Raw genomic sequence first — 26,538 nt, forward strand, 5'->3', positions numbered from 1 at the left:
GCCAGTGAAGTTTGAGCACATATTAGACAAGGTTAACAGAGGCCTATCGGAACAATACACGGTGGGCATGTTCGACTCATGGCCCTAGAGGTCTGTCAGAATTTTGAAAGAAATCGGCCACTAGATGGCGCTAACGAGTTTTATGTCTCTGTAATCACGTTGTGTTTCTCACATCCACACAATATCCATATCATTTGATAGATCTCCGCATACTGAACAACTTGGCTACAAGAACCACTGTTGTCAATCAAATCATTTGTTAAATATTTGAGATTATTTGAAAACTCTACTTTTTCAAACTCCTCAAAGGCCGTTTGTTGGATTTTGCTCGAAACTTCACATGCATCATCTAGGGACCCTCATGGCAAAAAGTTGTCAAAAGAAATTCGATCAATGTAACCGTTTAGCAGATACAATTTTTTATGTATTTCTGGAATGGCCCATTGTGAGTAACATGTCTATATATTGTGTGCACAAAGTAGATGTGTAGATATGGAGAACAACTGATTTTGAAGAAACATGGCAGGTTTCAAGGATTTCTGATGCTAGGGGGGCTCACAGTGCATTCTATCAAACATTTCAACTGAAGATGAAGCCTTTAATACTACTGTTGTCCACAAGAGGGACAAAAAATCTTTTTAATCTAATCTTTATCATTATCCAGCATTGGCTGATAAACAAATGTTTAAAACCATTATTTTTTTTCAAAGAATTAGGGTGCACTGGCACTATAGATTTATATCATTTGTGTATTCTCCATCACACATATTTGTCTTTGAATAGTTGGCATGAAGGTCTTAAATGCTTGAACCCTGTAAATTGCTGCTTGCAGCTATATTTATTATTATCTATTATTATTATTATTATTATTATTAGTCATCAACACTAATACATCCTGGTGTGTATTCTTCATGTTCCCAGTATGTAACTATTATTCTGCAGAATCTCTAGCCACTTCATAATTACCTTTTTGAACTGCACATCCATCAGAACAATCACTTTGTAAGGCCTGCCCAACCGGTCCAACGACAGTTTCCGATAAGGTCAGGTCTGGCCCAAATATTTTTCCAATTGTCTATGAATTCTATATTATTTTGCGGACACCACTTAGACAGCCAGCCATTGAGTGAGGACAGTCTATTGCTGTAATTACTGTGCCTGACATTGTACTTGCGAGTTCACACACCTCTTTAACGTTAATTTTGGTGATCTCTGACTGACGAAGTTGAACATCATTAGTGTCGACGTGAATAATAATCTTTGAGAATTTACGATTAGCATTAGCCAGCACTTTTAAATTTGCTTTGATGTCAGGTGCTCTGGCCCCCGGCAAACATGTGACTCTGGTGGCTGGTGTCTCTATTTTCACGTTCCTTGTAATAGAATCACCAATAACTAGGGCACATTCAACAGGATTCTCAGTGGGTGTTTCACTGAGTGGGGAGAACCTGTTTAGTGTTGTATGTTGTAATCAGAACGAAAGAGTGATGTTTTGTCCCGGGACTACTCACGGTCACCCAGTTGCCCTGCTGCACGGGCTCTACAGCCGGAACCAAACAATGTACAGAGTTCACTAAGCTAGTCGCAACCAAAGCAGTATCTAAAGCCCTTGCACTCTTACAATCCTCGAATAAAGTTTGGATGTGTGTCTCTCGTTCTGAAATCTTCTCTGTCAGCCTGACTATCTCCCTGCATTTATCACATGTAAATCCTTCATTGCTGACAGAGAATACTATACTATACATGTGACATGAAGTGCAAGTGACGTGAGAGAAAAGACGGCAAGCACTAGGGCTGTACTCAACCAAAGAAAATCTTGGTCGACTTAAGTCCTTAAGTTTTCGACTAAAAATCGACTAAAAATGACGTTAGAAAAAAAAACGTTAAATGAATTAGCTGCGCACTGTGCGCAGTACTTGGTAGCCTTGTTGTCCGCCTAAATGAATTATAAATAAACATAAACTAGTAGGCTATTTGCAGTATTAAATCGTTTTTGACGTAATTAATTTGCACTGAAATGAGTCTGACACACGAGTCTGTCGGCTGTCGGCTCTGACAGCGTTGCATCACGTTCACCTGCGCAATATCATAGCCTATGATTTCTGAAAATAGTACTGTTGTCAACTAGTGATATCATGACAAGAACTTTTGAGGAATATGTAACATAATTTAGACAATTGTTTCTGTCATATGTATTATAATAACTGACAGACTCTATAATTTCAGCCGCTCTGTGCAGCTCGCACAGAGTGAGGCTGAACCTATTTTTTACAGTCTATGGGCTGAACATATATGGAGCTCAGCTTCGCGGCTGAGACACGAATAGACTATTAACTTAAAGCTTTTACTCTTAAACACAAAAGGCACGTCCACTTTAATAAAAAAATTATATTTATTAAACAAACCAGATCACGTAATATTCAGCAAACCTTCTAGTAGCCTACTTTCTTCAATCTGTCCGTCTTCTCCGGTGAGTTGGGCTAATCCAAAAGAAGTGAAAACAAGAGGGGTGTTCTGAAGACAGACTGTTACCTGTGAAACAGGGGTGCTCTGAAAACACCCCCATTAGCAATTAGTGCTTTCCACCTGATGAAATGAACGCGGCAAAACTGATTACCGGTAAATGAACCCGACAAAACTAATGAAATGAACGCGGCAAAAAATCGACCAATCAGAATTTTGGTCGAGCCAGAACGTATCGACCAAATAATCGACTAATTGACTGGGAGAATACAGCCCTAGCAAGCACGGATGGCAGCTTAACAGGCTAGCGAGAGACTAGCGTGTTGTGCTAGCGATAACGATTTAGATAAAAGTTAGCAATGTCAAATTTATGTGATAGGCAATATTAGACAATATCTAAAATATCAAAACAGAAGGCTATACAGAGCTTACAGACACAGACCAGCAGCAAGGCAGACAGGAGCAGTCGATCTGCAGACAGGAGCAAAATCAAAGGTCTGGAGGTCAAAGGTCATGGCCACTACTACAGATATAAGCCGACCAATATTACTTCTCTGATAGTAAGCTTGGGTTTGGTTATGCCATGGTTTCCCACATACACTTAACTAGAGTAACATTACAATAAACAGAGGTAAGACCATTTAGTTTGGTCGAGCAACATTTGGCTGTCCTAAATGGAAATTCCCTTTTTGTCTTTACAAACCAGGTACACTTGAATAAGTGCCAAATATTAGACTCCAGTCCGTCACTAATCTGACGCAGATTTGCAGAAAACAATGGATACAGCGTAATCTACTAAAATTAATAATTTCAGAGTAAGTCAATATAAATCCAAATGTAAAAATGTATTATTAGTCAGGTAAATGTATCATGCCAATTACATAATCAGTTCAAAGATAATAAAAACATCAAATGCTCTGGAATAAAGAGAAAAGATGTAAACCTGACATTAGAAATATACACAATGAAGACATCCAGCATTACGGGCTGACCTGAACCACAAATCGCCCCGAGCCCCTTGGTGTATTCCTTTAAGTACTCAGACGAGGCAGAAGCTTATTTCACATGGAAAGATGAGCTAACAATGGGAATATGCATTAATCATGGTCTCTAGGATTTAACACCTTTTGAGGACAGTATGCCATTTGCAAGAAAGACCCACCCTCCTCTGTAAGCCAGATATCTCTAAACTCTTAAAAACTTTATTACCTTTTGGTTTACTTCTGTGGGGATGAGACCATTGTACCAGTCACACTGAGACATTTCAAATGATACCAAACATGTATAGTGTTGTATGATAATTGTTCACTTTAAACCATATAGATGTTTGGGTGAATTTCAGGTGATCTCAGTATGAGAGAGAGAAGGGATGGGGGAAGAGGGGGTCAAGGGAAAGAGATGTAAATTAATACAATACTGAGGTGATTGAGTCAGTGTGGTTCCGTCTTGGATGGGGATGCTAGTTTCTCAAGAGAAAGTTCAAATGTGAATTTCCTTTGTTTTCTCAGAGAGTTGCCCTCTCTTCCAGTTCTTTCAGTTTTTCCAGTCTTACAACTTTAAATTATACTTATGCATTATGGTCATCAAAATTAACTTAATCCTCATGCTACATGATAAAATTTTTTTTTTACTTGATAAAGGGACCCTCTTTTTTCTCTCATTATTTTCATATGGCCACCAATGCCTCACAGTGTTATTGGACTTTCAGCCAATTATAAAATGTGGTGAATGTTCTCATCTGTTTCAGGAAAATGCCATCACACCCAGCAATGGCTTCCTATTTCCCACCACAGACTGGCTGATTGGAAACCACTCAGATGAGCTTACCCCGTGGATCCCTGTAATAGCAGCCAGGCAAGTCATGAAAATTAGCACTAGTGTTAAAAAGACACCTGCTCTCCAGTAAATTAATCTAAAGTGATTAGATAATTCATTCTGTGGTAATTTTCCCAGGTTGTGGTATCAGTGCCAGTAAATAAATGAGCATTTAAAATTCTTTGTGGTTTACAATGACCTATTATGTATTTAGATTCATATAATTTGATGTTTAATTCTGGAAGTTCTATTCAACTTGCAACGAAAGAGTAAAACTAACTCATTTCAGTTCTTGATATTTTTTTTTTTATACTCTACCTTTCAAAAATTTGGATTCAGTCAAATAAACTCAGCAAAATATGAACTATCATCTATCTTTAGGCTGCTTTTACTTCCAGCAAAGGTCTCAACGTGTAAATATTTGTATTATCAAAAGCATTTAAAAATTAGCAATTCTCATTGCCTCCCTGCAGCAAGCCTATAGCATGTTCACGCAGGTGAGCAGGGACTCTGGGCATCTTTCTGGTGTTTTTTTAGTCAGTTTAAAGGTCTCTTTAATGTCTTAAGTTATTGTAGCTGTTCACCCAAAAATTTAAATCGTCATCATTTACTCACCCTCATTAATGAATCTGAGAGATTTCTGTCCCTCCACTACGCAACGACCAATTTGGCTTTTCAAAAAGTTCATTAAAAAAACATAAAACTAATCCATGTGAATTGTGTGGTTTAGTCATTTAAACATGATCACCTTAGCCTGGCAAGCCAGACCTACATCAAGATGTTAGGTCTGGCAACTCACCATAGACACGGCTCAATCCGAGGGGCGGGATAAACGGCTGTCTTTCAAATTCCCTCTGCACGCAATAGGACAGCGCTTCAACCAACCAGAGCATTTTCCCATCAGCGGAGCTAACGTTAGTTGATAGATTCAACTTTTTTAATCTGGCCAGCAAAACTATGAACACATCTTCCTTTTTTAAGAATGACTTAAGTGCAGTTCTTTGCTCTTTTCTCAAAGAAAAACTTAACTCCAAGTCCTCCAGAGTCGTGGCCAAAGCCGATTCGAAAGACTGTTCTCCAGCAGCAGCCGGCATTCTTTGTTTTCAAGTAGCAGGGAACCGTCGCAACTCTTTCGTCATTATGTTAAGCCCGCCCCGCCTACTCTATACACGATGTGATTGGCCTGACCTAATTTAGGTTTTTCCAGCTTGAAAGTCAACGGAGAGTTGCTAGACTACCCTGGCTGCAAAATAAATTTTGCTGCCGCTAGGGTGCGTCTAGATTTCTAGGCTACGATCACCTTATATAATGAACAGATTGAATTGAGGCTTTTATAAACATGTAAACATTGAACGACTAGAGGGTGAGTAAATGATGACAGAATTAAAAATTTTGGGCGAGCTAACCGTTTAAGTATCTACCACCTGTGAACTTAGTGTCTTAAAGGATTAGTTCACTTTAAAATGAAATTTCTGTCATCATTTACTCTCCTTCAAGTTGTTTCAAACCTGTATGAATTTCTTTCTTCTGTTGAATGTCGGTAACCAAACAGTTAATGCACCCCATTGACTTCCATAGTATTATTATTTTTTTATGATGTTTTATTAACAAAGTTCGGGAGGAGCACGTTCAAATAATCAAGTAATCAATCAACTCATCAAACAATTACCATGTCTACCCTATCAGCATGAGAGGAAGCATATATATTCACTCTGTCAACTCATCTAACTTCCTTGACAGTTTTCAGCATTTGGCCTCGCCCTACCTTCCTATCATTCCCGAAATGAGCTCTCCCGTCCAATGAAGAATCTTTCGTCCTTCAGGAATCTTTGCCGCAAATCTCTGGTGTTGTCACGCGGGCGTCAGGCCAAACAAACGGGTCCTCATCACCACGGGCGAAACATCCGCGATCTCCTTCCGCGCATTGCTCTAAACTGGACCATTCAATAATTCCTGCAATAGAGAAATGGACTATAAGGCCCGCCGAGCACCACGCTCGCGTCTCGGGCAATGCCGCCCTCTTCACACGAACAAACGGGTCTTTCTCCAAGACCAGGCCGCCGCAGCTGGCCCTCAGTAAGCCGCGATTCAGATTCAGTCCCGGCCGGCCAGCTCACACTCTAGACCCGCTGGCTCTACTCCGTGAGTGCTCAGCTCAAAACCTTCTCATTTTTGTCCCTGGTTAAATTTCGCATCGCTTCAGTCGAGTCTCAAGCACAGTTATGCCATCTGGATATTAATTTTGATCGGGGGAATACACGTTTTAAACGGTTTCTGTTCAAATTATTTGACGTCATTAACGCGCTGCTTCCTTGTGGCTTAAACTCTCACGTACAAACAGTAGCTCGCACATTGGATTGCACGCACACAGAATCATTAAGAACCTATCGTTAACGTTGTTTTGCAATTTATCTACAAAATCGCTTCGAAACTTCGTTATAGCAAAAAAAAAAAAAAAAAAGATTCAGAACGAACAAAATCGGCAGGTAATGTGACCCATAGAAATGAAGAGAAATTTTAGATTAAATACACACAAGCAGTGTGTTTCCACGGCAAAGTTTGAAGTCCTTAGTGATTTTAAAACACAATTGGATAAATTCAAGGCGCAAAATTCTATGAAGCTTTGTCTTTTACCGTAAGTGAGTCTATTTTGAACTTGGCTAAATAAATGAACCAGCAACCGATAAAGGAACAAACGATCATCTAAATCAGATTGTACTTTGCTGTTTGATGATCAAACAACTACAGTATCAAATCGATGCGTTATCAAATCAGGTTATAAACCATTTAGGCTTCTAATGTATTCATTCAAAATAAATAAAATAAAAATAATTTAGCAATCGATCTCTCAGCCCCACACGGTTCTGGTGAGCTTTGGATTCCAGTCACCCAGGATAAACCATGGGTCTAGCCACATCCATTGAATTCTGGGCATTAACTTGGATACAATTAATTTCCAGGCTGCACTGCACTGCACTGCAAAGGATATTTCTGGTTTCATCCACCTTCTCAGACATTTTAAGCTGTCCTAAACGCGAACTACTATCTTCGCTCGGCCACTTAAACTTCAGATGTGCATAATCCTGCAAGGCTGCTCTCTAAACTCTAAACCTACAAGCTCAACATATCCACCTTTCCCCACCGTTCCCGTAGGATCCCATTTGCTTCTCACATTGCCACAGCAGTGTCATCTCCTCCGCTCCCACAGCAGCTCCATCTCTGCCGTTCCTCTGGTTAAACTTCTTCACTGTCACAGCAGTCCATTCTGCTCCCACTGGAGTCCAGTTTCTCTGGCTAACATTGACTTCACTGCCGCAGCAGTGATGTCTCCCCACGCTCCTGCAGGAGCTCAGTTTCTCTAGCTAATGTTCTCCACTGCCGCAGCAGTGATGTGACCATTGGCTCCCGCAGGAGCTTAGTTTCTGTCTAACCTTCCTTAAATAATTGAATGGCCTGTCCTTTTCTATAAAAAATCTGATTTCTCTCCCTGTGGATATCCAACTGTACACCGACGCAGCTCCCTCTATCGGTTTCGGGGGATTCTACCAAGGCCGTTGGTTCAAGTTTACATGGCCCGCCCAGCTGTTAGACTCACCGCAGTCATTAACATCCTCAGCGCTGTTCGAGTTGTATCCTTTAGAGGAAGCAGCTTTCCTGTGGGGTAAAGAATGGTCCTCTAACAGCATCATAGTACACTGCAACAACGAAGCATCCGTGCATTGCATCAACAAGGCCGCTCAAATTTCCCCTGCAGTAATGCCTCTCCTAAGATGCCTCATTTGGATTGCAGCCTGCGATCAGTTCTTCATAACTGCAAAACATGTTCCCGGGTCACGTTTTGCTTTCCAGAAATTCAGGTTGCTGGCACCAGACACGGACCCATTCCCAACCTCAGTACCTCACTTCAGAGCTGATATCCACATTAACCACCCATTGAAACCACTTCTTGACACCTCTCTTAATTCAATTCTTCAAGCCGTTTCACCCAGCACCCTACAATCCTACTTAACCGCATGGAAGCTTTATAAGTCTTTCCACTTCCCATACAACCTACCTTTTCCCAATTTCTCTGCTCGCCATCACTTCATTCATATCCTATCTCAACAGCATCAAGAACTGCAATGCTCTTCTAGCTGGACCTCCATCATGTGCAACTAAACATCTACAAAGGATTCAGAACGCTGCAGCTCGTCTTGTCTTCAACGAGCCCAAAGGGCCCACGTCACTCCTCTGTTCATCTCTCTGCACTGGCTACCTCTCGCATCAAGTTCAAGGCATTGACGCTTGCTCACAGATCTATCACAGGCTCAGCTCCCTCCTACTTTTACTCACTCCTACAAGCCTACATCCCTACCAGAAGCCTACGGTCGATCAACGAGGGACGTCTCGTGGCTCCATCACAGAGAGACACAAAATCACTTTCCAGTACATTATCATTCACAGTTCCATGCTGGTGGAATGCTCTCCCCACCCTCATCCGGAATGCAGAATCCCTGGCAACATTCAAAGACAAATGAAAACCCATCTCTTCCATGAGCAATTAACCTCATAATCCAACCTACTCGCCCAGATGCCAGACAACCAATAACGTTAGACATACTTACTATATGCATCTCCACCCTCCGGCAAGGCTACCACTCCACCAACACTGCCCGCACACTGGACGCAATGTTCATAGTGGCTTTTTTCAGTTTCCTCAGATGCTCAGAACTCACCATCACTTCCAGCTTTAACCCAAAAGTCCACCCCACAATCACAGATCTATCAGTGCTAGACAATGAAACCATCTCCTACTTCATAAAGCAAAGTAAGACAGATCAAATTTTGCTCCATTCAGGCATCCCAGCAGACCACTTTTCCAGCCATTCATTTTGCATAGGCGCAGCAACAGCTGCCCAAAAAAGGCCTCTCTCAGCAGCAGATCCAAGCACTTGGCCGCTGGTCAGCGGAGGCTTTCGAGTTACATCTGCTCAAATCGCTTCCATATCAAAGAAGCCCAACGAACCCTCATAAATTCTTTTGACAACTTCTCATACACCCAACCCTACAGACCACCACTCCTGCAGGAGCCACGTTCCCCATCCTAAATCGCTTTACTGCCACATCAGTGCTATTTTCCGCTCCAGCAGGAGCTCAGATCTCTGTCCCACCCACCTTTCGGATCACAGTTTGAAAGCAAGTTGTTTCCAACACCACAACAGCAGCATCATCTCTTCTTCCAACAGGAGCCCATTCTCCACCCAACTGGCTCATCAGACAGTTAAAAGCAAGTCAACCAAGTCTACTACAGCTAACCTACTCCACTCCCGCAGAAGTTCCGTCACTCCGTCCAAACTTATTCCACTTCCGCAGCAGTGTCTTCTACTCCGCTCCCACAGGCAGCTCCGTTACTCCGTCCAAATAGTTTGGATATTTAAGAAAGCAAGTTTGGTCCACTGCCGCAGCAGTGTCAGCTACTCCGCTCCCTCTGGAACTTCGTTACTCCGTCCAAACTTGCTCCACTGCCGCAGCAGTGTCATCTACTCCGCTCCCGCAGGAGCTCAGTTCTATATCCAAAATTGTTTTGGATATTTAAAAGCAAGCTTTGGTCCACTGCCGCAGCAGTGTCAGCTACTCCGCTCCCGCAGGAGCTCCGTTACTCCATCCAAACTTGCTCCACTGCCGCAGCAGTGTCATCTACTCCGCTCCCGCAGGGGCTCAGTTCTATATCCAAAATTGTTTTGGATATTTAAAAGCAAGCTTTGGTCCACTACCACAGCAGTGTCATCTACTCCGCTCCGCTACTCCGCTCCCGCAGGAGCTCCGTTACTCCATCCAAACTTGCTCTACGGCCCCAGCAGTGTCATCTACACCACTCCCGCAGGAGCTCAATTCTATTTCCCAAATTGTTTTGGATATTTAAAAGCAAGTTGAAAGCAAGTTTGGTCCACTGCCGCAGCAGTGTCTTCTACTCTGCTCCCGCAGGAGCTCTGTTGCTCCGTCCAAACTTGTCCACTGCCGCAGCAGTGTCATCGCCTCCGTTCCCGCAGGAGCTCCGTTACTCTGTCCAAACTTGTCCACTGCCGCAGCAGTGTCATCCACTTCGCTCCCGCAGGAGCTCCGTTACTCCATCCAAACTTGTCCACTGCCGCAGCAGTATCATCTACCCCGCTCCCGCAGGACCTCCGTTACTCCGTCCAAAATAGTTTGGATATTTAAAAGCAAATTGAAAGCAAGTTTGGTCAACTGCTGCAGCAGTGTCAGCTACTCCACTCCCTCAGGAGCTCCGTTACTCCATCCATACTTGTCCACTGCCGCAGAAGTCTTCATCTACTCCGCTCCCGCAGGACCTCCTTTACTCCGTCCAAAATAGTTTGGATATTTAAAAGCAAATTGAAAGCAAGTTTGGTCCACTGCCGCAGCAGTGTCATCCACTCCGCACCTGCAGGAGTTCCGTTACTCCGTCCAAACTTGCTCCACTGCCACAGCAGTGTCATCTACTCCACTCCCGCAGGAGCTCAGTTCTATGTCCAAATTGTTTTCGATATTTAAAAGCAAGTTGAAAAGCAAGTTTGGTACATTGCCGCAGCAGTGTCATCTCCTCCGCTCCCACAGGAGCTCCGTTTCTCCATCCAACTCGCTTTCACTGCCGCAGCAGTGTTTCCTCTTCCGTTCCCACAAGTACTCAATTCTCCATCCTTCTGCATCAGATAATTGGAAAGCAAGTCGAAATCAAGTTTGATCCACTGCCGCAGCAGTGTCACCTCCTCCGCTCCTGCAGGAACTAATTCTCATCACACTTGCTTCATCACACTGCAGCGGTTATACCATTCTCTTCCGCAAAGTACATTACGTACCATCCCTAGCCTACTACTGGAGAGGCACAACCATCCAACGTCATGACAACCAACTCCCATCCGATGTTACAAGAAGCCTTCCAGCGACTAACCCTTTCCCACTTCTGATACCTTAAGCTTTGCACTCTGCAAGTTTTTGGGGGGTCATCAACATCATTCTGGTGGCTGTCCGGCATTTATTTGCAGCTTTTGGGGGGAGTACTCTGGGTTCGGGCCGAATACCGAGCCCGGAGCCCTCTCCTCGGACAGCACGCCAAATACGCATTTATTCTATCTGACTTATTTGTAAGTGTGAACTCGTGAAATGATGTTTTATTAACAAAGTTCGGGAGGAGCACGTTCAAATAATCAAGTAATCAATCAACTCATCAAACAATTACCATGTCTACCCTATCAGCATGAGAGGAAGCATATATATTCACTCTGTCAACTCATCTAACTTCCTTGACAGTTTTCAGCATCCCTCCACCACCCCGACTCCTCACTCTTGGCTTGTTCTTTCACAGCCAGGAATACGGGGGGAGTACTCTGGGTTCGGGCCGAATACCGAGCCCGGAGCCCTCTCCTCGGACAGCACGCCAAATACGCATTTATTCTATCTGACTTATTTGTAAGTGTGAACTCGTGAACCTACTATAGAAGTCAATTGGGTACATTCTTCAAAATATCTTCCTTTTGTGTTCAGCTGAAGAAATAAATTCATACGGACCGTTCCACAGGTGCATGTGCAGTAATTGTTTACAGTTTATTCAACAAGAATGAAAAACCCTCTAAACTTGTCTAAACCCTTTCCAATAAAGTGCTGTAAAGCTTATTTTAATTGTACAAAATTCTCTCTAAAATACAGATTCCTGAAAAGCAGAAGTTTCTTTTTTTAAATAAATGATTTTATTCAGCAAGGATGCATCAGATTAATTAAAAGTTACAGTAAAAACGTTTGTATTGTTACAAAAGATTTCTATTTCAAATAAATGCTGTTTCCATTACAGGAATAAATTACATTTTAAAATCTATTAAATTAGAAAACAGCTATTTTAAATTGTAATAATGTTTCATAATATTACTGCTTTTATTTTTGATCAAATAAATGACAAAATGCATATGCATATGCATAAAAAAATTACCAACCCCAAACTATAGAACGATATAGTGTACATTTTTATAAAATGATAAACAGCAAATGTTTTGCTGTTATAGTCTCTCTAATGGTTTCAGTGTGCATTAATCGCTCATAGATGAAGTGTTATTCACACTGCAAGCCCAAACAAAATATTTTTTTTCTTCACACTAAATCTTTTTTTTTTTTATGATTTACCACATTGAGTTGTTCACTCTATTCAGAACCAGTCATATTCTAACTATAGTCCATGCCAGCATTGACTCCAAATTAGTTAAGAAATAGCTGGGGTCTTTTTGGGTCCTGTCTCAGACACAAGGTGGAGGTGGTTAGCTTAATCAGTAGTCATATACTGTCTTGGTAAACTGAATTTGTCCCAGATGACAATATATTTGTGTAATGTACACATGCATTATTGGTACTTCAAGGTAAAAAAATATCAGAAACACAACTCAGAATGTAGAATAACATGTAAAGCAATGATATACATGTATTATGTATTGTAGTGACCTATAATATAACTGAGACAAACTTTTCATCAAACATGTTTGCTGACTGTGATTAGTTCATGTACAGGACTGACTTCACCTGAGAACTATGCAGTCTTTGAAACTAGGTCAAATATAAACAGAACATATTTTTGTAGATCTGTATTTTTTTTGCATTGATTGTTGCTATGTCCTATCCTATGTGTTTATCTTGCCTAGATCATCTTACTCATGCCGCTACTTTGTGCTTCCCTGCTGCTTATTTGACTTCTGTGGGAAGTACCAGCGCAGACAATGTAAGAAGTCTCAGTATAAGGAGTACATTGACTTCATCACAGATGTCAGCACAGTGTGCGGCTTCTACACAGAAGAGGACTGTCTGAGGATACCCTCCACCAAACGGGTAGGTTGGTCCAATGTCTGTAGAGCTGGGGCTCTAGAATGGATTATTTGAGATTCACTCGCATAAGCAGCTTCTCACATCGCCATAACAAAGGCAAAAAAAGAGGGCCTCATTCTGCTGTCATTCTCTTTTTCAGGTATGCATAATAGGCAAATTTAGAAGTTACAGCGAGGCCGAAGAGCCTATGGTTGAGGAGCGGCGAAGTGATTATATCAGGGGGCGTGAGGCCTTATTTACAAGCTCAGGGGTCAGTATGAATGTCAATCAATGTGGCAATCATGGACCTCACAATGATAATGGACAGAATATCTCAACCCCTGCAAATGACTGGGTGAATGGCTTTCAACCAAGAGAAAAGACAGAGGCTGTTAGGAACTGTTCAGCTCTGCCAAGGGATTTTGTGGATGCAGTGGTTCTTAGGGTGGCAAAGGCATTGCTGAGTCTGACTGCGAGAGACATAGAGAGCAGCGATTGCGTTGATGCCTGGAATACAGGAGGTAAGAATATTTCTAATGTTTCACTGGGATGTCATGAGACATGGGTGACTTTAAAGCCTGGAGAGAAACTTCAGGAATACATACAAAAAAAATCATGTACTTTCTGGTGTATGTGTAATTTGCCATATGTGTCATGCCATATTTTTCTTAACTGTGTTTTTTCTTAACTGTGTTAGTTAAAGTTGGCTTGAAAATAAAATTTCACCATATCTGTTTTCTAAATGCCTGTACATAGGTTTCATAAAAAAACCTAAATTTTGGTTTCTAACCAAAATATCATAACTGTATCTTCTGGTGAAACCAACAGAATTCTCTCTGTTAATGTATGCAGGACTTCTCCAGTTATTTAGTCCACTTAAACCCTGCTCATGCAAGCTCACGTTCATCTGCCACCCCTTTTGAGTGCAGCAGCCACATCTTAAAATCTAATCAGTCACTGATGCAAGTCCTTGCCCTCAATTTTTTATTTTTTAAATAATCCATTACACTCAGGTGTATATCACAATATGGAAGAAAATATCTGCCGCCACTTCCATTTCATTGTGACTTTAATATATGTAATATAAAAAAGAATAGAGGTCACCATTGTAAGGTAATTTGTGATTCTGACAGGTCAATTTAGCTCAGAAGGAATTATTAATTAATTTATAGGGAATTTGAAAGAATCACTTATTACGACCGAGCAAATGACTCGTCCAGGGTTCATTAGAACCGGCCGTAACTATCAGCTCTGCAGCGGATATAAATATCCAGACTATAGTTGAAACACTATTTATTAGCAAGGTAACTTAGATCAGCAGTTTAAGACATTAAATTCGTAAGCACATAACACAAGTAACACTTCTCTTTAAAATACAAACAAGACTTTATTGATTATTCTAACACATAAAACTAATATCTAACACAAACACACACACACACATTCATACGAGTTGCAGAAAGAAAGAGAGTGAGGAAAGAATGAGTTTTAAGAGTAAGAGGATGAAATCCCAAGTTTCTATATGCACTTATAAGACATGACCTGAACGAACCATCAATCTTTAATTTAACCCTTCTATCGTTTCTTAGGCGGGTTATTAAATCTATATCAATGCACCAGTTCAGTTTAAGAGTCTGGAGGCTACTTGCTTGTCTTTGCTTTTGGGGATTCCCTTCATCGGCGCGAAAGGGGTTTCCCAAGTTCGTTGGCTGGCATCTCCTCGTGCCTGAGATGTCTGGGGCGGCCAATCACGTGGTGTGCTGGCGGATGGATGGAAAGTCTTTGTTGCTGGAAAGCAGGCTTTGCAGTCGAATCGTGGACCAAAACTTTGCCACAAAACTTAACTTAGAACCAAGACTCACAACGTAAAAGAAAAGAAAACTAAGAAAAGAAAGAAAATTGAGACGAGAGTAGTTAGATGGCTATAATGATGTTTTTACCCATGTTCTTCTGGGGCCCGTTCTTCGTATGTCGCTAACTCAGTTAGCTGGATTTGATTGTTGGAGATTTGGCATGATCTTGGATTGTTTGGTTCTTCGACGCTCATCCTGGACTTGCTGTCATAGCAACAGGTGCGCAAGATTAAACCTGCTCGGGAGCAGGCTTATTTCATGTTAACAGGATTAGCCTGCGGCTTCATAAGCGGAGCTGATACGGGAAGTCCAGCGCAGCGCGATAGTGCACTTTCTGAGATATATATTTTTTCTTGTGACTCGTGAGATTGTCATTTACATTATTAATTTGTTGGAAATGCGAATTTATTTTCGACTTGTCGGAGTCGGGCTTTAACTACAGCACAAACTGTTTGCATTGCCCTAAGATTATTTGCGAGTGGCTCTTTCCTTTACACTATTGGAGATGCGGAGAACTTGATGGAAAGTACTGTCTGTCATGTCATTCGGAGTTTACCTGGCGCTTATAGGTTTAAAAAACATTTTTAGGTTTTTTTGTGGCATTTCCAAGCCACTTAAGACCCAATGTTGTAAAGCAGTTTTTTTTAAAGCAGTTTTTTTTTTTTTTTTAGGCTATCATAATTTTTTTATGAAGATCATGCAATCATGACCATGACGATTACAGTATATGTCACTCAGGCTTCACTAACGTGATTGGTACCATAGACTATAGGCTAGACCATAGACTACCATCAAGGCCTCAATGAAGGGGATTATGTGAACAGAAAGGGGGTTCACAATGTAAATGTGCAGCCCAGTTACTATTGTGATTCTTAATATTCCAGATTAGTAATAATATATTAAATAAAAAAAAAGGCAGTTGACTAAAATTTTCCATATCACAAATGTGAAAGCAAAATGGCCAGGATCTGTGCGTGACTTAAGAATTTTCAGATTCACATTCATGCACATTATTTGAAAGTGGTAAGGAAAGTTCCACAATTAAATATCAAGCTCACTGTATTACATACACTTATGCTGATCCTAACAGAACTGCATTTTTTCATAGGTGACTTTGACATGTTCCTGCCTGCAGACAGGTGTTTTATGACCCCATTCCCTGACCCAAACCAGTTACAATGCAGCTCTAGCCAGGACAAGGGCACACAATCAAATGTACTTTGGCTAACTAAAGGGAAGATTTCAATGTCTGAAAAGTATGAGGGGTTGCACACCTGACAGGGCCTGTGACATTGTTGCATGTGCCATATTACACAACATTGCAAAAAAAAAAAAAAAAAAAAAAACGCTTTTCATTAAATGTTTAATAAAAGACAAATATGCTTAGTTCCTTGTTTTATTTCAATTGTTCTTTGTAAGGAAAAGCCAGTGGCCAAGTGCCTGCAACTAGAGATATTAGACACATGCCTCATGCAACAAATAAAAAGGAAAAGTTGGCTATACACTGCACACCTGTAGGCCTATGTCTCCTCTGTCTGTGCAGACTCTTCTGTAGGCCTTTCTGTAGATGTGGAATCCTGCAACTTATATTGCAGCCATAAAGCATACAAGTATAAATTAAGTAAAGTTATTTATGCACTTGCAGGTAGGCTAGTTCCTCCATATGACAGTTATCTGAGAGGGTTTATTCACTGTCCAGTGCAATGGAAACAAATGGACATTACAAAGTCTTATACTTTCTTTCCTTTGGAAAAAAATGTCCACTTACTGCACATATTTCAGCCACCACTTTCTTGGGAACAGATACAAGTGTTGGTGTATTATGTAAAAGTACACAAAAGAGGAAAACACAATGTCATTACAATGAACTACACTTGGGAAAAATGTGATCAATAACTCATGGCAAAGTATTTTTACATTAACATAAGTTTGTCAGTTTTCACTTTCACAAGTCAAAGCAATTCATCATTACTCAAGATGTAACAGTTGAAATGACTATACGGCCTTAATTTAATGCAGCAAAAATTATTTTACAGTGTAGGCTACTAAGATCTTTTCTTTTTTTTTCTCAGCCTTTTTCTTGGTTGCTTTTATAAACAGACAACCATTTATTTAATAGTAAAAATTACCATTATGTAGAATATTTTTGTACTTCACTTTTATTTGTTTCCAATGTTCTAGTGTGGTGACTCTGACATTACAATTAACAAAGTAATTATGCAATTATTAAAGTAGCCCTCTCTCCTGGCTTTTGTAGACTTTGAGGTGTTCCCTGGCATTTTGAATAAACATTAAAATTCCAAATAAACTTCGACTATTAGTTCTTGCTCTGCTGAGGAGAAAAACTGAGCCCGCTCTTTGGCCACGCTGAGCAGCCAATAGCAGCGTTGCTGATCAATGTTTCTACTATCGATGCATATCCCCTTTTAAACCAGCGCATGAACGCGCAATTATCTCAGATAACTCAATCCAGCTATACTAATCATATCCGGCAGGTGTGTTCGAAGAACCTAATTAGCCAGATCATGATTAGCACGATGATAACATCTTGGATGTGTAATTTGATCTCGGATGTTTTTAGCAACGTACGAAGAACGGCCCCGGATCTTGATTTGGGTTCTTTCGTCTGCTCGTCTACATAGTTACTAGTCTATCTGGTTAGTCCGTCATGGCTTCTCCATGATCGTTTTTGAATCTACTCTTCTCTTCTTCTTCTGCCCAAAGCTTTGTTCGGGTCCTAAGATTTTAAACTCAAATGTTTGTCCAGCCTCCTGGATGAATTCTGACCAATTAGACACTGTCTTTATTTGAGAGGTGGCATTTTCTTCACTTCTCATCGTAAATCATGCGTTATCTGTGATCCCATTACTCTCCAAGCTCTAGCAGAGAGTACAGAAGCCACAGTTTAGACATCATTACTATTATAAGAATACGAAACATTTTACACAGATTTCAATCAAGCCATCTTTTGAATCAAGAACATACGATCATACTGATAGGAAACAAGACACACTTTCATTCAAACATCTAAAAGTTATAACTAGGGTTGGGAACCGAAAACCGGTTCTTATCCATAGTGTTTTTGAAAAAATACCGGAACCGTGCGAAATTCCTAAGTTTCGGTTCCGAAAACGGTTCTGGTGCGCTGTGTGGGCGAAGTGCTGGGAGCTTATCCTTTAATAGCGACGTCTCACCTCATATTAAAATAGTAATGAATGCACTGAAAAGCCCTCGCGCTAACTTACTCAAATACGTTTTGCGTCAGATATCAACGCAGAGAGAGAGAGAGAGAGAGAGAGAGAGAGTGTGTGTGTGTGTGTGTGTGTATTAAAGACAGTAGAGCTACACGATTAATCTTTAAAATATCTTGATTCAAACACCCACGCGATCTTATTCCTAAATTACAAAAACCTCACCCCTGAACATTCAAATCTGTTTGCGCTGTCGCTGACCCAGAGAGAGCAATTGTCAATATGAAACAGCTTTACAATCACAGTATCGATTTTTCTGTTACAAATATTCAAATGATCACAGAAGTACTGAGATAAAAGTTTATAATTCGAGTATAAACACTGATGTCTACGGTAGCAACCAAAATAGAGTAAATCACCTTTTGAAAGTCGCTGCCTTCAAATAACGAGTGTATCGATTACATCTGATGCTTCAAAACATTCATAAAGACGTCCGTAACTTTTTTGTGTTCAGAATTTACAAAATATATACAATGAGCGAGTGCATCATGAACTTATCCTTAATTACTACGTTAAGCCTGCAATAAACGTTTGTCTCGGACTATACTTTAGACTGGCGGATCGCAGCCGCTGCGGAGTAGCCCAGTGCCTGCGTGACTCGTCATATAGACATAAATAGAGAGAAGTAGCTCCGGCAACAATGCAATCCGGCTTCTTCCGCAAGACGCATGCAGTTCTGTTTATTAACTGCTAGAGCGCTGATTTATCCAGTAACGAAACAATTAAAGTCTTTATGAATCAATCATTCAAAACGATTTTAAAAATAATCTGTTCTACACACATCTTACATGGGTGTTCAAGCATATTCTACCTCTTCTGAGAGGGTATTCTCCACTGCTGGAGATTATACAATAAGCTATAGGAGAGGTCCCAAATTATTCTAGAGAATGCAGAAATTTTTATTTTCCTTCAGAAAAACTAATATTTTTTTGCAAAAATTGCTTAACAATATGTTGAATATGTTGACATTACCAGTCTGTTAAACTCATTTGACAAGTATAAGAAATAAACACAAAAAGGATTGTGGATTTTTCCCTTACTACTATTTTTTATTAGTTGTTTTAATATTTTTTTATTGAATGGGAACCGGAACCGGAACCGGAAAATTTCTTACGATTCCCAACCCTAGTTATAACAATTACTGACTTATATGGGATCTAAGCATATTAGACACACATATAAGTTGTAGACACAATATAGAATTATGTAGTTGAACGATGTTTGATTATAAGTCCATCAAGAATTGTTTTGGGATGATTTTATGTATTTTCATAGGTAAAGTCCCAGTCTCTTTGTTTTTAAGAGATTTCAACCTTGGGGTCATTGAGAGTTCCTTAAGAAGAATGAGGTCTGTTTTGTATATCTGTCGTGGGATCCAGCAACTTCTGCTGTTATCTTGATCGAGCTCTAAACGGTGCCATCTCTGAACCAATCAGTCTTTTCCAAACCATCTAACATTGACAACGTTCTTCCTTTAGTTGCTTTAGTTGGCCATAAAGTTTTTAGAGTAGACTGGCTGGAGCCTGGATTTTATGGCTCTGGATTGGTGATTTGGGGTCTGGAATGTTGAGTTCTGTGTGGAATTATGTTTGAACAAATCACCTGGAAGATTCATTTGTGTTTGGTTCGCCCTCAAACCTTACACCATGTTGATCACAGTCACCATGAAATCAAAATTGACAATTCTTATTTTTTTTTATGGAATTTTGCAGTATTTTATTATAAATAATCTATCCGTGCACATCATTAAAAAATTATAATTAAAAAAAATGAATGTGCCCTTATAATCTTTAATCAAAATAACAACAATGTCTTGCAACGACATCTCTTCTCTGATGACGATTTTACAGGCACGAGGGTAGGACAACCTGTGACTCACATGAGATTGCATAAGCAGCAATCCAGTCAAACCACAAAGATACAACGATCTAATCAATTCCTCATGGACCAAAATCTAGTCCCACCCTACGTTTTTTCTTGTTCGAGAAGCCGTTTCACTCAGATATACATCACAATAGGGAAGAAAAGACTATTGCAACTTACTCTTCATGCGGACTTTAACATAGAAGCAGTCCCGGTGCTACAGGGGGGCATTGGGGGGCCTGGCCAGTCCTGTTAGTCACTTGTGCCTGCCCTGGACCAGCCTGTCCCCCTTCACCAACTCCATGTCATGTCCCAACCACCAGTCCTTGCTTGTTTGCACTATATTTTTTTTTCAATAGGCTACTGTTATCAAAAGTTATCGTTTTGTATATACATAACTCCTGAATAAAAAAAAAATTATAATTGTAAACCGTTTTCATTGGTTTGTCGATAGTGAGTGCGGAAATGCAGGTGATAAGCAGTGTTATTAAGCGAGTCATTGAGTCATTCATTCAAACGATTTGTTCAAACGGCTGATTCATCAAAAATGAATTTGATGGCAGTTGTTTAAGAATGGGTCACTGAATCTTTGACTCAACCGATTCGTTCAAAACGCTGAATCATTCAGTAATAAAAACACAATTGTGTGTTGCTGTGAGACGCACTACAGTTCTGCTGGGATCTTTGTTTGGATTGGAACAATTTTTGCTGTTAAAATAGAACAAAAACAGTCAATATTTCATCTAAAATTTAAGTGACTTAATATTAATTACTTGTTTAATATTAATAACTGTCATATGAAATCTGTCAAATTTTTAATCATGATGGTGTTCAGCACTTGTGATGTTGCTTAACTGTATCATATGTTAAAAATATAAAAACGTACTCGGTTACTAACGTAACCTCGGTTCTCTCTAGAAGAGGGAACGAGTACTGTAAATGCACATTGTACAGTGGTGGTCAAAATTGATGGCACCCCTGATAAATATGATCAAAAATGGCTGTAAAAAATAAATCTGCATTGTTTATCCTTTTGATCTTTTATTCAGAAAATTGGCAAAAATCTAACCTTTCATTGAAGTAAAAGAATTGAAATTGGGGGGTGAATCACATTATAAAATAAATGTTTTTCTCCAAAACACGTCGGCCACAATTGTTGGCACCCCTAGATTTTTTTATGAGAAAAATATCTCTGAAGTATATTCCCATTAATATTTACCTTTATTTAGCACACCAGGGTGACTAGGAACATGAAATTGTCCAGCTATGACTTCTTGTTTCACAGGAGTTTATATATGAGGAAACACAAAGGCCAAATTCCCTTAATCATCCATCACAATGAGTAAAACTAAAGAATATAGTTCTGATGTGCAGCAAAAGATTGTTGAGCATCATAAAATAGAAAGTGACTGTAAGAAAGTAGCTAAAGAATTGAAAATCCCCATTTTGACCATCAGGGCAATAATTAAGAAGTTATAATCAACTAAAGATGTTATGAATCTGCCAGGAAGAGGACGTGTGTCTATATTATCTTAATGCACGGTGAGGAGGATGGTTTGAGTGGCCAAAGACTCTTCAAGGATCAAAGATGGAGAATTGCAGAGATTACTTGAGTCTTGGGGTCAGAAAGCCTAAAAAAAATTATCAAATAACCCCTACATCCCCACATCAAGAAAAATCAAGAAAAATCCTCCTCGCTCCTCCAAAAATAAACTCCAGCATATTCAGTTGTCAGACACGACTGGATCTTCAAAAGGGACCGGATTATGTGGTCAGATTAAACAAAAAAAAGGGCTTTTTGGCAGCAAACCCACCAGATGTGTTTGGTTCACACAGGGATAAAATGTGCCCCATGCCTACGGTTAAAAATACTGCTGGATCTTTAATGTTGTGGGCCTATTTTTTTGCTGGACGTCCTGGACTTCTTGTTCAGATACATGGTATTATGGATTCTAGCAAATACCAACAGATAAAAAATCAAAACCTGACGGCCTCTGCTAGAAATCTTATAATGGGCCGTGGTTGGATCTTCCATCAGGACAACGGTCCAAAACAAACATCAAAATCAACACAAAAATGGGTAACTGAGCACAAAATGAAGCTTCTGCCATGACTGTCCCAGTCCCCTGACCTGATGAGTGGAGTGAACTGAAGAGAAGAAGCACCAACATGAACTTGTGAATCTGAAGGATCTGAAGAGATTCTGTATGGAGGAATGGTCTCCGATCTCTCGTCAGGTGTTCTCCAAACTCATCAGGCATTATAGAAGAAAACTCAGATCTGTTATCTTGGCAAAAGGAGATTGCAAAAAGTATTTAATAACAGGGTGCCAACAATTATGGCCAGCATGTTTTGGAGAAAAACATTTATTTTATAATGTGATTTCCCCCCCCACTTTCAATTCTTTTACTTCAATGAAAGGTTAGATTTTTGTGAATTTTTTGAATGAAAGATCAAAAGGATAAACAATGCAGATTTATTTTTTACTGCCATTTTTTATCATTTTTGTCAGGGGTGCCATCAATTTTGACCACCACTGTATGCAGATTGCAAATCCACATCCATGCACATTGTAAATGTAAAGGGTGCTAGGGACAGGCCGAACTGCAGGACTGTGTATTGGTATGCCTGGCCCTCGAAGGCGAATCTCAAAAATCGCCTGTGACGTGACGCTATTTGTATTTGGAAATGCACGTCCTTCAGATCTATTGACATAAACCAGTCCCCTTGGCGAATTTGCGTGAGGGTTTTCCTGGTAGTGAGCATTCTGAACCGGCGTTTCGAAAGCACTTTGTTCAGCTGTCTTAGATCTAGAATGAGTCTGAGACCCCCGTCTCTTTCGGTACCAGAAAATATCTGCTGTATAGACCCCCTTCGCTCTGAGCTTGAGATCAAGGCTCTATGGCCCCTTTGCTCAACAGTTTCGCTATTTCGGCTTGAAGTAGATGTGCTACTTCCTTTTCTACCGTAGTTTCGATTCGCGCCGCGCAACGGCGGGGACGTCGAGCGAACTGTAGCGAATAGCCTCTCTTTATAATGTTCAGCGCCCATTCTGATACCCCGGGAAGCTTTGCCCATGCACTTGCATGAATAGCTAGGGATTGAATGAGATCTGGGCTCTGGCCGCGACATGGTGGTGACCGGAGAGCTTCGGTATGCTTTAACATAAACGCTGCTTCCAGCGTTCGAGGCGGGGGGCGCGCTGATCACAGAGGGCAGCCTGCCAGCGCTCGATTCTCCTACGTTCGTTTCGTTTTTACAGAAACCGTGAGACATGCAGTGTGTAGTGTTTGTGGGCACTGGGTCATGGGCACATTCACTACATTTAATGCACAATCGACATAAGTCAAATTTATGTGTGCGTGCTTGCAGCGTTCGAGGCGGGGGGCGCGCTGATCACAGCGGGCAGCCTGCCCGCGCTCGACTCTCCTATAGCGGCTTGCTGAGAGAGAGAGAGCGGGGAGAGCCCTGTGGGGCTTGCAATGTCTGTGAGTGAATGTGGGCGCGGGACAGTGGGCACATTTACTACACTGAAAACACCGTCGGCTTGAGCTGACTGTATGTGTGTTGGTTTCGTTTTTACAGAAACCATGAGACATGCAGTGTATAGTGTTTGTGGGTACTGGGTCGTGGGCACATTCGCTACATTTTAATGCACAATCGACATGAGTCGATTTTATGTGTGCGAGCCCTGGAATGTGGCGGGCTGTGCTTGTGTGTAGGAATGAGCACTGGGCTGTGGGCATTTTTACTACACTCATAACTCGTACTACACGGTCTCTGGTCCCGGGCCTGTCGACGCTGAGAAGCGGCTGCGGCTGAGAGCTTCAAGCAGACGGCTGTTTTGAGCAGCCACAGAGCTCGACCAGTTCTCACTGCCCGACACAAGGATAGAGCAGCTGGCATCCTCCACAGACGCGGCTTCATCATCGTCATCTATGACGGAAGCAGCGGCAGACAGCGGCTGCTGTCCGTCAGCGAGAGACTCGGGCGAAGCTGGCGGGCGAACCGGCGAGCTTTCGCGGGATAGAGGAGGTTCCGGGACCCGCTGAGCACGGCGCTTTTTACGGCGCGGCACCTCAGCGGGCGGAGGTGCAGTCTCGGCGAAAGATGCCAGGCGAGTCCTCAGAGTCACCATGGGCATAAGCTCGCAGTGAGGGCAGCCGCTGTCAGTGAGCGCGAGAGCTGCGTGATCCTCACCCAGGCTGGAAACACAGATGACATGGCGGTCCCCGTCGCTGAGTGGAGCTCGACACGAGCCACAGAAGGTGCAAGACATCTTTACAAAGACGCTCAGCTCTTTTAGGCAGAGAGTGTGAGTCGCAGCGGCGAAAAACACACTTAGCAGAGAAAAGGCTATAGACGCCGGATAGCGTAGCAGGAACGGCGACTGAAGGCGGCGAGTTGTCGGCCAGCGGCTTCAGATACAAAGGCTCGTCCCGCAGAAGCCTTTCTCAGACGGCGCGGCTTCTTCCTCTCGGGATCCAGCGATGCGTGAGCTTCGCTGAAGAGATGAAAAATCAGATTCTCCAGCCTGTCAAGCTATATTTACAGGCCCAAGCCACGCCCGTTTCGGCCGGGACGTGACGTAGTTGGACGTAGTCCTCATTGGATTTGACGTCACGAGGGGCCTCTCTCGATAGGCTGCTGCAGTTGCCGCAGGGCAGCCAATGGGCGCGCGAGCCGTCTCGCCTATGTCTGCATGCTGCCGCAACGCGTTTTACATTATTACAAAATTAAGGATAATTTTTGGCTTCAATATCTCGCGGAAAAGAGTTTTTCCCCTAGCGTAAGCTATTACGCAGTAAGAGAGACCTCTCGTAAGAGAACTCCACATTTTGAATTTTGAGTTTCTTTGTGTGTGCTGGGCTCATAGACTGACTGTGCTCATTTGTTTAGCTTTCTCCTCGAGAGTGTAACGAATGGACTTAATCAAAATGCTCTAGACATCATAAAACCTTCTCCCTCTCCCCTGTTGTCATCGGCCCCCAAACCAGTTCTCTTCATAGACCATTATCACTTCTGCTCTATGGGATCAATATCCCGCCAAATGTATTGTGGCCACGGATAAAAAAATAATAAGCGTGATTCAAAAATGTAAAAATACATGCAAAAATATATTGCACAAACTAAAAAAAATCATGCAAAATGATCAGAATAGCAAACAACGTGGTCACGGATCAAAATATTATAAGCATGAATAAAAAAATAACAAGCATGAATAAAACCTTTAAACACATTAAAATTTATTTTGCACGAAAAATATACTTATGTTCATGTTTTCTTTAAAATTATGTTGTCACTCCAATGCGACTCATGGCTACTGATGCTCACTCATTCAGGGAAAGACAACAGTTTATTAAACTTTACAAAGACTTTCAAGCAGTAAAGCTATCTGAACTCTGAATATATACAAATAATTAAATTCCTCTTTTTTGAGATACATGACAACTTTAATGTGCACACTGGTAGTTGGTCTTAAACAATATTACTTGGCTCATGATGTTAATATGCTAAGGCTGCTGTAAGTGAAACATCCTGCAGTTTTGAAACGTTACATTTCTTTGCAAAAATTACGTTAAAAATGGCCATTGTACCTGTCTGAAGACTTTAGGACTTTGACCTGTCACCGCTACGCACAGCCTACCTTTTTTTATATATAGTTTTTTATTTATTTAGTTCCATTACAGACAAGGCCTACAGTGCAAAAAGTACAAGACAAATACAAGGCATTTATGGTACAGTTCAACAAATGTAAAACAAAGAATAACAACAACTAAAATTTAAAATGAACATGTAGCCTTTGTAAAAAAATAAAAAATAAAATCGCACATCGTACTGGGCGATCCGTTACCAGTAAATGCGCCATCCTCAAATATTTTCTTAATTGTTGGTGTTAAACGATCATATAGGTAACCTGGTAAATTAATTCTAAGACTGTCTTAGACTGTACTAAGCCTGTGATTTAGACTGTGTTAAGCAATTCTAAGACTATACCATTTCTGCATTGACTACGCCAGATTTGACAAAAGATTAATGAAAATTATAGGGTTACAGAGGTATGGAAGCCGTTTCCGAATCTAAAAAAAAGATTCTTTAAGTCATAATAATGAGAAAGTTTATCATAATTATGACTTAGTATCTCAAATTAATGAGAAATTTTCTCATAATAATTAGAAACTTTCTTGTAATTATGACTTAATATCTCATAACAATGAGAAACTTTCTCGTAATAATGACTTATTTTCTTTATTTCAACACATATACACATATCTATGTGTGTGTATGTATGTATGTATGTATGTATGTATGTACAGTGCTATGCATAAGTTTAGACACCCATACCAAAGTTGACTAAAAAGAGGAATAAAAAATCATCTTTTGGAAACTGAACTTAATGCCTTAATTTAAAAAATTAGGAAAAATCCAACCTTTAAGGACACCAATTTTCTTTGTGAATGAATAATGTATCG

General features: G+C 40.8%; 1 protein-coding gene across 2 annotated transcripts in view; it reads left to right on the forward strand.

Moving 5' to 3' along the window:
• The window catches only part of trmt44 (tRNA methyltransferase 44 homolog), a 181,183-nt gene that overhangs the window by 117,062 nt on the left and 37,583 nt on the right, over window positions 1-26,538 (forward strand). For both annotated transcript variants that reach the window (XM_081359233.1, XM_081359234.1), the window contains 3 exons: window positions 4,211-4,317; window positions 12,939-13,122; window positions 13,259-13,619. In XM_081359233.1, the coding sequence (XP_081215359.1) occupies window positions 4,211-4,317; window positions 12,939-13,122; window positions 13,259-13,619 (652 nt within the window). The remainder of the gene's footprint in view (window positions 1-4,210; window positions 4,318-12,938; window positions 13,123-13,258; window positions 13,620-26,538) is intronic.

The sequence above is a fragment of the Scardinius erythrophthalmus genome (genome assembly GCF_964197995.2).
Source record: "Scardinius erythrophthalmus genome assembly, chromosome: 2".
NCBI lineage: Eukaryota > Metazoa > Chordata > Actinopteri > Cypriniformes > Leuciscidae > Scardinius > Scardinius erythrophthalmus.